Here is a 17,028-nt window from a genome sequence, read left to right as displayed (position 1 = left end):
AAAAAAAGTGGTTAACTTACCTGTGAACTATTCGGTATTGTAAAGCCAAGTGATACAAGACAAGCTCTAAAATCTAATGGATCTAATCGACGTGTTCTATGTTTATCGAAATGATTAAAACATCTACGACATTCTTCAATTTGTTGTTCTGTAACACCACGATAATCATTAGCTGTTATACGATTTTCAATTTCATTTTGACTGCGTTTTATATTAGTTTTCAATTGTTCCCATCCAACACGTAACGTTTCCATTGTATATCGTGTATGAGGATTATGTGTAATTAAAAATTCTTGTTGTTTCTATGATTCGAAAGAAAAATTAATAATAATTAAGCAAAAATAAATTACTAGTATAGGGGTTATGGAGATTATTAAGTTTTTGATTGAGATCATGAACCGATTGATGCTAGACCACCGCTGGAAACCTGAAAGCACTGGGCGGCCGTTTCGTCCTATTGTGGGACTCCCCATCTGTGTGCACCCACGATTCCGCACCCTGTGGGATTCGAACCCAGGGCCTTCGATCTCGCGCGCGAACGCTTAACCCATTGGACCACTGAGCCGGCATCCAGTGGTGATAGTGTCTAACATCAACCAATCCACGAAATTGCGCGACCATTTTCCATTGTACTGAGGCAGATACCTGTCTCTACCCGACATGGACTAGCTCCACTGGTCACGGCTTCTCACTAGAACTCAGCGAATTCCCGCGAACGGGATCGCGGATGCACACTGCTGAGGAGTCCCACAATGGGACGAAACGGCCTTCCAGTGCTTCCAGGTTCCTAAAGGTGGTCTAACATCAATCGGTTCATAACCTCAATCAAAAATAAATTGTTTATAAAATCAGTCATGATTGTTCCAGTTAATAAGAAAAAAAAAAGAAACTGATAAACATTTTTCAGTTTCGTCCATGATGTTCTAGCTTCAACTGACTCATGAATTCAATTATTAAAAACTTTTCAATCGGTTAAATCCTTCATCATTGATAAGTTGATAAACAATTTTGAAGTAAATGAACGAAAAGCTTGTTTATCACAAGAGAATTGATTGGTCTTATTTCTTAAAAAAATTGTCAGTGATAGGGTAATACAAGTTTTGATAAAAAATGTATATGCATCTTTGAATTGTCAATTAATTATTTGATGTCATGAATGATTGTTTGAAAGTTATGTTTCAGGAGTTTAGATTACAAATAGACTTGTCAGATTATACATTATAATCAAAAGTAGAACACTGATTAAAAACTATGTACTAGTTAGTTGTAAGTGACTATTTCATTTACATAATTCTCCCTTCCTAAATAAAGGAAATATAATATGAAATGAGAAAAGTTTTGACATCCTGTTAGAAAACACCTAATGTTTTTAATCAAATATCATCATATATTGAACTAGTTAACTTAAGGTGTAACGAAAAAAAGCAAGGATTTTTATAGTTCATTAAATATTAAATAGTTACAAAAAAGTTTCAATTTTTATCAAGATATCACTTGGTGATTGGTTGGAAGTTCTACACCAATATAATAATCATTGATGGTGTGTCATTGAAAATCCTGACAATAATCAGTTATGCTTTCTAGAAGACTTGAGTATTACAAATTGATTAATACATCTTGAGACACATTTTTGTAGATTTGACATAAAGGAAATCGAACTTAGGGTTTATGGAATAACATAAATTTTCACGATACTTCGATAAACTTGAAATAAAACTTCGAATATTAATAATAATTTATTTATAGTATACAAATATTTTTGACGGGATTATGCGCTTGGTACTTGCTACTAAACTATCATAGATTTTTATTAGTAAATATAATAGAAATATCTTTAACTTTATATAGTTAAGTCCACTTAAATGTCAGAAGTCGACTAATCATCTGACCATATGGTATAAGTGTGAGTAAATATCGGTGTCCACTTAAACCATTACTTCATCATTCTAAAAATTCGCAAAGTATAAGGATCAGTAGTCGAAAATAAGAACGTACAACAAATAGATGAGACGAGAAATGAAATCATTTTATTTTATCAATTTAAACCATACTTGATGGAGTTTTTCTAATTCAGTTATTGTTGATTTCCATCCTTCTAAATCTTCCTCAATTTTATTTAAGCGTTGTGATTGATCTTCTAGTGATAGTTTTTGATTTGTTATAATAGAATGTACTGTTTCCAGATTATGTTCTAAACATGGTCCAAACCGATTAGCTAATTGAGCGAATTGAGTATTGACTTTATCATTTTCTTGTTGCTTAATAAGTTCTTGATGTAATGCATCATCTCTTCCACTAATCAATGAATACATTGCATCCCATCTATTTTGTAATGTCTGTTTAATAAATGTAAATGAACAGAAAAACAAACATACAGTTAAAATCTAACATAGTAACATTAATAAATAAATTTATGTTAGTTCTAGCTAGTTGTTATCTTTTATATGAAAATGTATTTTGTATAGATTATTTAGTTTAAGATTTACGAAACAAATTGATATTATATAACGTTAATGTAGTGAGTTTTCCTATAGAGGGAATTTTACGTTTACTACAAGTGGCTTCAAATAGCCTCCAAATACTATCAATCAACAATAAATCGATATGTAAATGAATATGATTCCGAGAGTTCATCAGGAAATGAATATCAATACCACAGTGAAGATAACTTCTGCTTTAAAAAAAAGACTTGTCAGTGTTCTGTATTATTCACTATGTTAATGATACAGTTGACAAATCAGGTAACGGTCAAACGATAAGCGTACGTTATTGCTCAAGAGTTGGCTTTTCTCGTAGCAACGAGATATACACTACTGGCTGAACATGTGGACTATATATATGAATGAATGAGTGTATGGATATTTCTAAATTCGGTTCAACCAACAAAGTTTCCTTTTCGCTCCCTATTTTCTCGTTCAAATAACCAGTTGGGATTGCACCTAGTAAGCTTGTACGTCAGTATCAAAACAGGATATCCCACAATACAACAATAAATCATCATTCGATCAAACAAAATAACCTTATCCATAACCTATTCCAATTACAAATGCACAAGAATAAGAGATGCAGAACGATAATATAATTCAATAGAAAGAGGTAAGAGATGTTAATTTAAATTTTCAGTGTTACAATTTTGTCAAACAATTCATATTCCCCCCTCTATTATATTACCTAGTTATCTATGCCTTTTTCTTTCCTGCTTATCATATTATGAAAATATCTAACAAATAATATGTCAATATTGGATAGAAACAACATTTTTTATATACTAAAGAAAAGAATATCACCAGTTTATATCTAAAACAGTATGAAAGTTATTACTGTTTTTGAAAAAGAATTATTTTTTGTATTATTATTATTAATACTGAACAAAGTTTAGTGTTTTATTTAAATATCAAAATTAAGTAAATCATTTTTATTTGTTTGATATAAACATTTTTTTTTATAAAAATGATCATGTATACTACTTATGAAATTGGGGATTGGATATAAAAAATAAAGAGGAACACTTGTAAAATTTTGTCAGAGAATAAGTGTTTATATTCAATAAATGTAAACAAATATTGAATAGATAATGAGTCATTCAAATGTCTGTTATATAGTATAAATGATTTCTAGTTAGTGATCATGTACTTATATGTGTAGAGGGGGGGATATAAATTGTCGGAAAAATTTAAAATAGTATTCATTTATAACAGTTATACTGAGGGATTTGTATACTATGGAAGGAATTTACAGTAAGATCTGATAGCCATTGGAAAATTAACGAAAATATAAGAGGCGTTAAACTATTGATTTTATTCACAGAACAATATTATACTTCGGAGAATAATTTGTTACTTTTAAACAAGGCTTGAAAGTTATTGGTTCAGTCATGTCTAAGGTCGTGGGTGTGAATTGTTTAAGAGTTTTAAATAAGATGAAATATTTGTCCAATACTCCTTTGGTTTTTAATTATTTTCCATTTGAATTTAGATATGGTTTTTAATTTGGTAATAATAGCCAAGAATATGAGAAAGTTTGGTTGGAAAAATTTCTGGAAAGAATGTTTAATTTAACCTAGTGTAGACTATTTAAGTTAAAAAAAATGCGTTATACATTCACTTAGAATCAATTATAATGATTCTTCGCCGACACGAATAATAAGAAATGTCAATTTGAATAGAATTTCGAGATTCACGATTGTTCATTGATAAGTTTCTCAGTTAGCGATATTATTCAAAGCTGAAAACATAGTTCAGATGTGTATTTATCATTTGGCTGTTCCGCGGAAAAGACATATTAGTTAAAGATGCGTAAAGCACCTAATTATGTATATTCACAGACTTCTATTGTACAATAGTGAAATCTTGTTGACTATTCCCAGAAACGGCTGACGTTACATGCTGGAAATATTAGATATGACATAAGTCAGTATTGAAAACAGAGTTCAAAGATAATTTATTTATCTTTTATTTCTATTTTTTTACGAATTTTCTTCTCTAAATTGATGTAATGTGAAAATGTCAAACAGATGAACTATAATGATATGCAATTTCATTCATATGGTCACTAAACATGACTGTCGGATATTTTAGATGATCACTACTATAAAACTTGGTATATGAAGAGTTATTCATAGAATTAGCGTATAAAGAATTTTTTATCTGCTCTGAATTTGTGTTCGGTTTTTAGTTCCAGATCAAAAATTAAATATGAGAATTTTAACCAAAGCAACGGAATGAATGTATGGAGGTGTTAAATAAACATTATCTACGATTTTATATCAGAATATTTTGGCACATACAAATATTAGCTTATAGCCAAGTACACATAAGTTAGCAATGCTTGGTGATTTTCATCTCTATCACTTTTGTTCAGAAATGATTAGAAAATAGAAACGCACTGAAAGGTCAAAAAAGGGAGACCAAACGTTGAGTTTTGATGACTTGTTTAAAAGAATATAAATTAAATCGACGTGGAATAGTTCGTTATGCATTCAACTCAAAGGCTAAATATTAAGGACATTTAGTTAAATCAACATAAACCTTTCATACTGTTTTTAGTTCTCTCGAGGAAGTGATCATGAAAGAAATAGTTATCGATTACACCATAATCTAATGATGATATTTATCTAAATCAAATGTCATAAAATTTTACCTATCCACTGAAATTTTCTTTTATCTGTCTACCTTGATTAAAATATAACAAATGATCCGAGCAATTCAATAATTTTACAACAATTAGCTTGAAAATGATTAAATAATCAATCACATCCACTATATGGTCATTATTACATACATCAGAGATGTATTTAAATCTATATCTCAGTAACTTAGTTTTTGATTTGTCGACATGAAATTCAGTTTAATAATCTTCCCCATTGGTGTAGAGTTAGTTTTTTATCTTTAAATATTAGATACTTAGTACGACATTCCAAAAATCACCGTGTATTTTATTAATCTTTTCATAGTTGTATCCGAAATACTAGAAGACGTTTATCATAGTAAAGGTATTCATTTCCATCATGATGTTATAATTTAGTCAAGAATAAATTCCCAGTAAAAATGAATAAAAAACTTACAGAGCAATCAATCATGGTGTATGGATTTTTTAATAATTCTGATGATAAATTATGTGATTTAATCAGTTTTTTCACTTGTTCTACTTCTGTGATTATATCATTCAATTCTTTTTGTGCAGCTGGAAGAGTTTTCTTGAAATTTTCATGTCCATTAATAAGAGACTATTGTAGGATTAGACATATTAAAGTATTGGAAAAACAAAAACAAAATTAAAGATATTGAGTTACGGCATTTTTATCTTGTAAAATATGTCATGGTAAGTAAACATAATATCATTTAAAAATATCAATGATTGAGATCTGGAAAACACTGAAGAACGTTACAGCAATACGCACTCACAAACTCTTCAGGGATTTAAGTTAAACTCGAGATGGTGGAAAAGATTTGTAGGTCAGGTGGATGATTTCGATAGTTTTGCTGTCTGAGCTGGAGAACAAAATTCCATCAAAGTCAAACTCTTGAGGCCTCGTGGATGAAGTCGGTCTGTCACATAAATTACAAATTGAAACAAACTTCATACATGTTCTACATTATTAAAGAGAGTAGTTTTTATCATAAATATTTTGATAACTATAGACTGTTGGAGAGTAATAAGTAAGTGAATATTGACGATTACAATCCAGTGTCTAAAGCAAACAATATTTTCTCTAAAATGAGACATTCAAATTAACTATTTTGCTCATTGAATATGTGACTTTTTGTTAAATATCCGAAAAATAGTACCTTTGCACGAGAGTTTGCGATAATTATTGTTAACCATTAGACATACATTTTTATGTCTTTCTTTAATTATTAGACTACAATTGTCATGTCGTAAAACTAGAACGTTGTATCGATTGATATTTATCAATCATTTCTAATACATGGTTCTAAACTATAAGTGATTGTTTCCAACTTTTACAAGTACTAGCAGTCTTCGTAGACGTTGTGTAGTGTGAATTCGATTCCGTAAAACGCTAAGAGCTTTCATATATATGAAAATATTATTAGCAAATCAGTGAGTACTTAAATATACAAAATTTAGACAGAAGAATTCGTGCTAACTTCTAAAGATGATAGACATAAAAGCATTTTAAATAGTCTTATGATATTATCCTTTAAATATTAACCTAAATATCTTGAACAGCTGACTATACGTCTCCCAAGATCGACAGAATTCCAAATTCCTTACAATAGGCTGGACAGTAATTTTTTGTATAGGGACAATTATCTTATACATATAGTAAAATGTCATAAGTAAGAAGTTTTTTCTGCTTTAGTGAAAAGTACATCCAATGTAACATTCCATTCATAGTTGCACAGTCTGACAAAAAATAACATTGTTCACCAGCTTACTGATCGAACTAACAAGATACAGTGTAGGCAAAAATTAGACAAAAAACAATTTCATATTTTAAAAATGAACAAATCAATTTTACATTATTAACAAAATTTCAACCGTCCTCTATAATTTCTTTAATTATTGATTCGATTTGCAATTCCTACAAAAATTACCCCAATCGATCAATGAGTAGTGCGTGATCATTAATGCTTACGGAGCACTAGTTTCCAATTTTTCAATGTGATCTACTAAACTAAATTATTCGACTTTGCTTCATATAGATAAGCATTAAGAATTAGAAAATATGACATTAGTTATGAATGAGTGAGTGAATAATATAAACAGTTCAGTCTTACTGGAGGTCAGTAGAGAATTTAACAGTTTAGTAATAACGAGTAGTGTATCTCATGTTCTGCAATAAATTGGCAGTTATTATTATTATTTGTGTGCTATTCTCAACCCTTGTTCCTCAGTGTTCTAATGGTATTAAAGTCTCAAGTTAAATCACTAGAACTATAGTAAAATTCATAATATATAAAATTTAAGATAAAAATATGAATGTTTTCATTTGTGATTATGAGTAAAAATACCGAGTTTCAAGGGATAACCTTTAAATAACAGAAACAAAAAAGAAAAATACGAAACTTGGATAGCTGTCCATTATTCATATAATTCGTAAATGTGTAGAAGGAATAAATAAAAAGTTAAATCTTCCAGTGTTTTTATATAGATCTTACTGTAAACTTTTTATCGACCTATTAGTTACCACAACATAATGTAATTAGAGTAGTCTGGGCAACAGAATCTAAATAGTTGATCAAAATTGCTGAGTTGTTATTAAACTATCATTTTATATTAAAGCATACTTCAGAATTATAAACTTACGATGTTTATGTTATCGTCTAAAAACACAACACAGACATTCAAAATAGTCTAGTTATGAAAAAAGATAATTAATTGAAAAAAAACATGAATATTTAGTTTCCTTCTCTCCTTACCATTACATCTTCAACTTTATTCACAATAAACATATCTTGAAGATCTTCATGCACTTGTTCTAACCAATTATTAAAAGGCTAAATAGAAAAAAGTTAGAAGAGATAAACATAGCAGAAAAAAATCTAGAAGTTAAATTTCTATCCAATTTTGATTAAAACATGTGGGATAAGTATGTGGAGTCATGGACAGAAAATGACATTTGAATGTATCAATATGCATATGTAATTTATAAAGTGGTCGATTTGTTTTTAGTTTTTGCTTATCCTTGGTTGAGCATAATGGAACAGCGAAATGAACAATCCAGATGTTCACTGTCGGGTACTAAGCAGATTTGGTGAATCCGTTGATAAAACGGTGAAACTTAGTCGACTAAGGTGACTGGGAATTGTATTACTTATCGACGACTAGCATCTATTTAGACGTGCAATATTGTTTGCAGTAGAGGTAAGGCAGAACAAAGTTATGAGCGGTCAAACAATGACGCGGAATCAATCCACAAAATCATTGACTTCTGGTTCGAGCCATAGTAATAGTTGTACACTATCTGGTCGGGATCTAGGTAATAATCGCGATCAGCGATAGGGAAATTTGAGTGGAACGATTCAGAATAGTTCACAGTGACACAGATGAACTTGCCATTTACTTTATTCTAAATCTTGAGTTCCAGTATTGCCTCATACATACCTTTTTATTCTTTCTTCTCAAACCATGTTGTCAATACTTGGCTTTTCTTGTTACCGTTTCAATTACAACTATTTCTGCTCCTTTAGTATCCGAATTGTCAGTGTGATTTCTCTGTATTGTAGTCTGGCAATTTAGGCCATTTATAACTCTACGTTATGATGAACTAGTTTGGTAATTAAAACTTACAAAGTAAACAAACTAACTAAAGTTATTTAATTCAAATTAGAGTATTTTGTAATGGTATAAAAGAAATAAATTGAAAAATGACACAACTAAAGTGTGACAAATAGATGACGAGTAATAAATCAGTTGTGAGATTTAGAAGAATATAGAGGTTTTCAGTTGAGATCGATTGGGTAAATACCGGAGTTTAAATGGTAAACGTCAACGGAATTTAAACAACTTTGTAAATGAATAGGGTGAATGAAAGAAATTTTATGTAGAATTCCAATTTATCTATTTTTTATATTAATATAGGGTTGTGTCGATTGTTGAGTTTTAATTGAGATCACGAACCGATCAATGTTAGACCACCATTGAAAACTTGGGAGCACTGAACGGCTGTTCTGTCCTAGCATAGGACTCATCATATATTGACAAATCTGTGAAATTGTCATGAAATAATATTTATAGTCGAAATATCTAGTTGTGACACTACATTTAACCATTAAAGATTTCAGACTGTTAAAAACTAATTTTATTGAACATCATTGAAACATGTTATAGAGTACTGGAATTATGTTTCATTTTGTTTTGAAGTTATCAGTCTATAATTTCTCATGATATCTTTTACGTATGAAGTTAGCAACGTGGGGATTAATACCAAGCGGATTAACTTTCATAATAGGGAAATGCTTAAAACTTTTAAAACACTGTTTTTTGCCGTAAATCGGTCTTAGCAAACTTAAATAAACTTATGCAGAATTTACACTGATTGATCACTAAGTGACAGTTAATATCATGTTTGTCTGGACCTCAGTGCTGATTGAATTTCAGCAAACAAGTTACGATGTAGCCAGCACTTTAATTGATTGAATATTTCTTCCATTATGTTCCGACGTCATGTAACTTGAGGTGATCATTATAAAGTGTTAGACATCAGTGATCAATCACCATGGGCATCTTAGCCCAAAAGCAAGTCATTCGGTCAGTGGTGGGGCCAAATACTGTGAAATTAGATGACGTTGGCTTGAATTCAACAACGAGCATAAATTATCTAAAGAATATAGGAACCTCTTGCCGACGAGTGTAAAGTAGTATAAAACCTAGGTCTACATTTTCTAACCGATTGTCTCTTCAAAGTAGATAATATTCATGTTGTTTGGATCTAGAAAGTTAGATGTTTTTAGATAATGTGATATATGAAACTTAAAATATCCTAGTTGTTTACCATTTTGTCTACAACGGATTCATTTCTTTATTCGACTAAATAATAAATATATCTTGACGCCCAAGTCAATATATAAACAGATATTTTTTCAAAGTATAGATTGAAATTATGTCAATTATTGAAATCCAATAAAAAGAGAAACGGTAAATAACAAATAAATCATTCAAATGAAAATATATCTATATCAAACACATGATAGCTAGAAAGATGGATGTAAACGATCAAAGTTGCCAAGTAAACATTTATGATGACATAAAATTAATTTGTACAAATGTAGTTAGTTATTTTGTGGGAATACTTTTAATTAGAAAATGCTAAATAAAGTAAAATCAACTTTATATGGGTGAATAGTTAAATTATTTTCTGAAAACTAGAGCAAAATTAACCAGTTTACTACCACCTATAAACTGTCAGATCAAGTAAAATACTTCTTTAATGGAGAGAATATTTATAAAATTCTATCAGAAAGGTTTAAATCAATGATATATGCAGTTTAAGCAAAGTCTTCAATATTAAAGTGTTATCATTGTGAAAATAAAATAAAAAAGCTATTGAATCATGTTAAAGACATATCTTTTGATAATATTTAGTTTTTTGGAGCTCAATGAGTTAATTGCAAAACTGTCATTCACTATCTACGCAAAATCACTAGTGTTTAACCTCCACATGAATTAAACTCTCAGAGAACTCAACATTAGCTAAAACACTGGCCTGAACTATAAATATTAATTTTAAGAAAGTTATGTTTCACATCAAAGAATTAGGGGCTTTTGGTTGATATGACAGCTGATTTTAATTAGCGTCGATCCAGTACAGTACAATAGTGGTCTATTCAATGAGTACAGGAACAGACCAACTGAGGTTTCTAGTGGAGCCAATATTTCTAAGCAACACCTGAAGTATTAAGAACTGTTTTTAGCGATAGCACATTAAAGAAAACATCTCTATTTAACAAGTATATATCTCGGTGAGGACCATGAAGGGTGAAAGGATAGAAGGGCAATCAACCTCCTGTGATGATAAAAAATCATCAGATATGAGCAGTTGCTTGAGATTTTTAAACCACTTAGTCACTGCGTGGCTGATTATTTGAATATATGTATCGAAAAAAAGAAAAGCTAAATTAGCTGAGTAGCATGGTTTGGAAGACATTCAAGGGTGTTCAACGGATAGAAACAGAGTTTGAGCAAATGTAACTTCCTAAATCTTTTGAGTGTGTTGAAGATGTCAAGATTGATGTACGCTGAATTTTGTCGAATACAGTTGTTTTTACTTCAGGTCTCGAAGTCATAACTTAGAAAACTACAAGTCTTTAATAACGAAAACACGATAATTAACAGTCATTAAAATGTTTTACTTCAGTATTTTATGATTGTAAAACATATAGCTTAAACATTATTTTCAGTAATGAACATCAAGAAGGTGAAAAAGGAAAAGAAACGTACCGCTATGCGTTTGGCAATTGATAAATGCAAATGATCAATTTGATTAAGCAAATCCAAGATGCCCTAAGAAAAGTGCATAAAATGGTTAAATATTTCGTCCAAACACACAGAATAATTATTCAACAAAAAAATATATACTAAAAAATTTTAAAAGTAATTAAAAACTATGATAAAAGTAATTTGAACTCCGGATAGATGTCCCGACTCTTTGAAGCCTAGTTCATTTATAGTCAGTTTGAGTAGATTCATGAGCTTATTAATATTGAAAGTATATTTATACATGTCTAAAACCTAGATATCCCAACTCGTTATGTTGACTGGGATAAGAGTATGTTGGAAAAAGCTAGGGACATCCAAACAAATATGTGGAATCAGACTATAAAGTTATTTATTGTTAGACTGTCTTTGAAAAATTCAGATTTCCTTATAGGTGCCGGTGTAATAGTCGTAATCCATGACATATTTCATGATTGTTTTTAATGATTCAGTTGTATTCATAATTCATTTTCTCCGAAATTCTTATATTAATACTATTTCATATTTTGGAACTATATTTCTTAGGTTTATATTTTCACCGGAATACATATTACTACTTTCTTTTATCTTGTTAATTTCTTCACTAGTTTTGTTAACTCAGGGCCAAGTAAATTGAACTATCACAAGTTTGTCTGATTAGTTGAACGAATTAAGTTTGATGAACTTAAGAATTTGTTGTTATTAATTACTAGAATGTATAAAGTTTTGATTATTATGTTGGAAACTAATGTAGAGAGTTTGTGGAAAATGTTGAATTTTATAGCTTACATCACAGACTAACTTTAGTTAAAAAACCATTGAAAACCAGAAAGTACTGGAAAGATGTTTCATCCTAGAAGAGGAATCTTTCGCAGCGTGAAACCACGATTATATAAAAGATCATTGAGCATTTTATTATGATTGTATATAACAACACTTTTTATACATAAGTATTAAATGAAATACCGCATATGCAAACATAAAAAATTATGTCCTCTTGTTAGCTGGAAAGAGTCAACTTTTCGTGTGTTATATTATTAACGAAATAAATACTTTAAACTAGGATATAAACCATTTTTGATAACAAGAAACTCCCAAGAAGTACTCAGAAAGTAATAACATGAGCAGATTATTTGTTGGAATAAGCAAAATATTTGATGATGAACTGACTTTGATTAATTTATTAGTCGCTGAAAATTTTCTTATCACAAAAAAATAGAAAATCGATCACCAAATCTCAAGTCTAATCCTGATACTTCACAGTGACAATAAACTTACAACTACAGTAACAGACAACCAAGCGGGTTTATTTAAAGTAGATTAACCAATACATGTAAATTATTATTGTAACATTTACATATAATTGGCGTACTTTTGAACTGTCCTATAATATACAGTGAATACAACATTATTTTCAATATCAATATAAAAAGGAGAAAAAATACAACACAGCGTGGTCGGTATTTATTATATTGATAAGAAGAGAGTGGATTCCGAAATTAATTTTTTTGAAAATTTACATTCAGAAAAATCATTATTTCTCAGAAAAAGATGATAGAAACAGATATTGAAATAAATTAATTGACATGTATATTACAATCGAAAATGTGAAAAGGGAAAGAAATAATTATTTTTGACAGAAATACTTTTTATTCTTAGATGTGTGAGGCAAATATGATTTTATTTTTACCCATACTATCTCTTCTTTCAAGAAATACTTAACACTTAAATGAAGTATACTTATATACATGTGGTTATCCTGAAGTATAAGAAAATATATTTAAGTGTTTGTGTATGTGCAGGTGCGTGTGATGTTTTATCGTCTGAACTTCCCGATTGATTAGCAAATATAAGTATGCGTGAAAAAAGTATCTATCTATGTTTAGATAAGTGAATTCACCAAAAATGTACTAATCAGCATGCTTGCTAAAGTGATATTGAGATTAAAGAAAAATGTAGTTCGTCAACTTTAACAAGAAAGAAGAAATAACTTATAGCTTTGTCTATCTCTAATGAACAATCTTTAATGAATACATGTAACTGAATTTAATTAAATATTACACATTCATTTTATGTTGCTTTCACAAAATAGAATGTGTAATATGTACAGCATAGATAAATATTAAAAACAATTTGGTAGAGAAATGAAACTTCCCTCCTACGATTTATAATTACACAATCTGAAGACACCATGAAAACAGTCATGGTTAAGATTATAAATTTCTGTGAATTGATATTTTTATGAGTTCAGAAAACCGAAAAATTCCATGGTTGATATAGTAATTTAAGCTAAATGATGGAGTGAAATAAATAAAATTGTTAAACCCCATGTGGATGGTGAAATACGCGTTGAAGAGGTTTATTCACAGGTATTTTAGTCGAAGGCTAATTTGTGCTGCTGTTAATAAGACTTATTCTATAATAAGAAGACTCATAAGTCAACTGGATGACAGATATCAGAGGATGGGAAATGTCAATTTTCTAATTTTTCAAAATCGTGTTTAGCATCATTTCACTAAGGCTAAAGAGTAACAACGCGGATACAAAAAGTAAATAGAGAATTTTCAGAAAGCTAACTTTATATTAGGTATTCCAAATAACTGAGTAAATTACACTGGGATGTATTAAATTAATCACATTAGAGAAGTATTAAAATTATATTTTAATGTTCTTTATCTGGTTAGGTTATATCAATGTTTCTGAATAAAAGATGTCACAAAATCTGTCTGCAACATTTTGACAAGTCGATAAGAAGATGAAAGTAAATCAGTAATAACTCTTCAGAAGCTTTCACAAAACTTCGTGGGTAAACACAAAGAGCTATCATCAGCGTGATATAAATTTTGAGGACTCTTTTAAAAAACACAACTAATATGAATCTCTATCTGCAGATTCACATATCGTTTATCAGGGAATAAATATAGCTTAATTGCAATGGTATTATTTCAAAATCCAGAACAAGTCACTATCTAATTGATTAGGCAGAATCCGCTTTATCTGGGCTGTATTTATATGCTAGATATACATGAACCCTAAGGTTATGGTGAGGTGGGATGACAGTCTATTTTAAAAAGTTTGGTGGAGCTGTCACTGACTACTGTAGCTTGGTTAGTATCGTAATTTGATCAATTAATTATCTTAAACCATAATTCTCTAAAAAGATTAAAAATCAATTAATCAAGATGCAATACTTAACTTTGATTAAGTTTGCTCGATCTTTTTAAACGTATTCAGTGACAGAGTAGCTTTCACATTCACCCTGATAGAAAATGAGGAAACAGGTTGCAGTAAATTTGGAGCGAGCGATCATCGATGTTATTCCATCACGTTGGGATTCAACAGACATCCCGAAAAGGATTTTTCAGTTTCTATTTTGTGTATGATTGATTGACTGTTGGTATTTATTACAAAGCTAGAATGAAGTATGTTAATAAATGTGGACAAAGTTCAACTTATTGTAAACTACCAGAAGCTGCAGACAAATTGCACTCAGAAACTTAGTAATTGACATTAGAAATAACAGAATATCAGATGCCTGTTCGAATTGTGCGTTCAATGCCATGAATACTTCTCTTTTAAATTTCTCTGTCAGCCATGTGTATTTTCATACTATGATAAAGTGCTTATAACTTATTGTAACTTTGATCACTCTGAAACTCATGAAGTACCACTAGAGTAGTTCTCACAATTTCTCACTTATCTGTTTCTTGTAAAAATGAAGGGTAATTACCACGGAATTTGTGCATCAAGTGTTTTCGGCAACGGGAAAAGATGTCATGGGAACAAGACTGATAGTGAGCACCTGCAGATGAATATAAATGACAAATAAGCGCCATTTAAAAGCTGTATGCATGAATTTTCTGACTAATTACAAGTTAAATGATTATACAAAAGAGTTTCGTTGCACATTCTATGCTGACAGTTCTGTACTATAATCAAACATATATAATATTGAACAAAGCAAGTATTATTATCATCGTTGGATTTCTATTTGAACAAATTCCGATTTAAAAAAAGTAATCGGTTAAAATATTAGTACCTAACCCATTGATATGAAGTGGAAATACGAAAATTTTATAAAATTAGATCAATTCCATTTATATGTCTCTGAGAAAAACAAATTTTATATCACTTAGATTTCAAATTAAACTGTAACACGTAAATACTAGATGAGAGGTTACATATACATCAATCATACAAACTGCTTATTATACATACATTAAGAAAATAGGTTAAATATTGTTAATTTTATTTACCTGAATCTTATGCTTCCGGATTTCTGATAATCGTCCCAAATTATCCCATTGTTCTACAATATTTTGAGTACGTTCATTCACGGACTGAACTTTATCATAATTCAATTGACTTTATATTCGTACATAATGTTAAGAAAGAGAAAACAAAGAGAAATAAATTAGAATGAACTTGCAACGATGATGAAATAAAATGTAAGACAAATGTAACTATGATTATATACTTCAATACGAAATAGCTGTTACATGGGACATTAGTAACAGGTTCATAATTCTTAATGTTATTCTAACATTATAATGTTATTGAAATAATTAACAATTTTTATAAATTTTATTAGTTTTAATTTCTCTTTTTATTGATATCTAATATTGAAAAGGTCTTAAACAGACCATACGAAGGCTATTGGGATGAATTACGATATCAATTAAAAAATATCAATATTAATCAGATATGTAATAAGTGAGATAAATCAAGTTTATTGTGTCAGTGGAACGGATTCGCTTGGTCCTAGATGATAAAGAGTGGATTAATTTCCTCTTTCTACTCAGTGGGACCGAACTATGGAAATTATTATGAAAATGATCTCATTAGATGTCACTTCTCTTTTTACAAATGTTCGTCTTGCAGAAACCATTTGCTTTTTATGTGACTATATTGAAAACAGCAACCTTGTTATGTGTATCTCAAAATATTATCTAAAATAATTACTTCTACGATGTACGCTCAACGTACAATTTAGATTTAATGATGATTTCTATAGACAAACAGATGGAGTTGCAATGGGTTCTCCATTAGATCCTCTCTTGGCTGATTGTTTCATTGCTAATCTAGAAAATTTTATACTTCGACCAATAATTGAGAGGTTTCATTTATATAAGAGATATATGGATGATACTTTCATTATTTGTGAAGAAGTCACGGACTTCAATGGAATTTTCAATAGTTTCAATAATGGTCACTCCTCAATTCAATTCACCTTAGAAGCAGAGGCAAACAATGATTTCCATTTTCTTGATGTTCGATTGAAGAGAATGCCGGATAGTTTTTTGCAGAGACCTATATATAAAAAACCTACATGGAATGGACATTAAACGAATTTTCATAGTTGGGTCCCACTGAGTACAAAGAGAAACTTAATCCACTCTTTATCCTATCGGATCAAGCGAATCTGTTCCACTGACACAATAAATGAGTAACTATTTCAACTTCGACAGACTCTCATTAGAAACGGTTATCCACCTGGACTTCATCATGAAAAAGCATCGACAGTACAGAAGAAAAATGTTGTTTATGAATATGGAGTTTAAAGAAGACACGGCTTCTGAAATCTTAAATAAACGGACTTCAAAATCGTTG

General features: G+C 29.9%; 1 protein-coding gene across 1 annotated transcript in view; it reads right to left on the bottom strand.

Annotated features, from left to right (window-relative positions):
* The window catches only part of MS3_00006934 (uncharacterized protein), a gene marked incomplete at its 5' end in the record, with an annotated part of 44,974 nt that overhangs the window by 4,068 nt on the left and 23,878 nt on the right, over positions 1 to 17,028 (bottom strand). The window contains 6 exons of the mRNA XM_012940458.3: positions 21 to 302; positions 2,052 to 2,336; positions 5,564 to 5,725; positions 7,884 to 7,961; positions 11,404 to 11,466; positions 15,675 to 15,783. Coding sequence (XP_012795912.2) covers positions 21 to 302; positions 2,052 to 2,336; positions 5,564 to 5,725; positions 7,884 to 7,961; positions 11,404 to 11,466; positions 15,675 to 15,783 — 979 coding nt within the window. The remainder of the gene's footprint in view (positions 1 to 20; positions 303 to 2,051; positions 2,337 to 5,563; positions 5,726 to 7,883; positions 7,962 to 11,403; positions 11,467 to 15,674; positions 15,784 to 17,028) is intronic.

Source organism: Schistosoma haematobium, chromosome 1 (genome assembly GCF_000699445.3).
Source record: "Schistosoma haematobium chromosome 1, whole genome shotgun sequence".
Lineage (NCBI taxonomy): Eukaryota > Metazoa > Platyhelminthes > Trematoda > Strigeidida > Schistosomatidae > Schistosoma > Schistosoma haematobium.
Note: the sequence above shows the minus strand (reverse complement) of the source record. Positions and strands in the feature narration are given on the sequence as shown.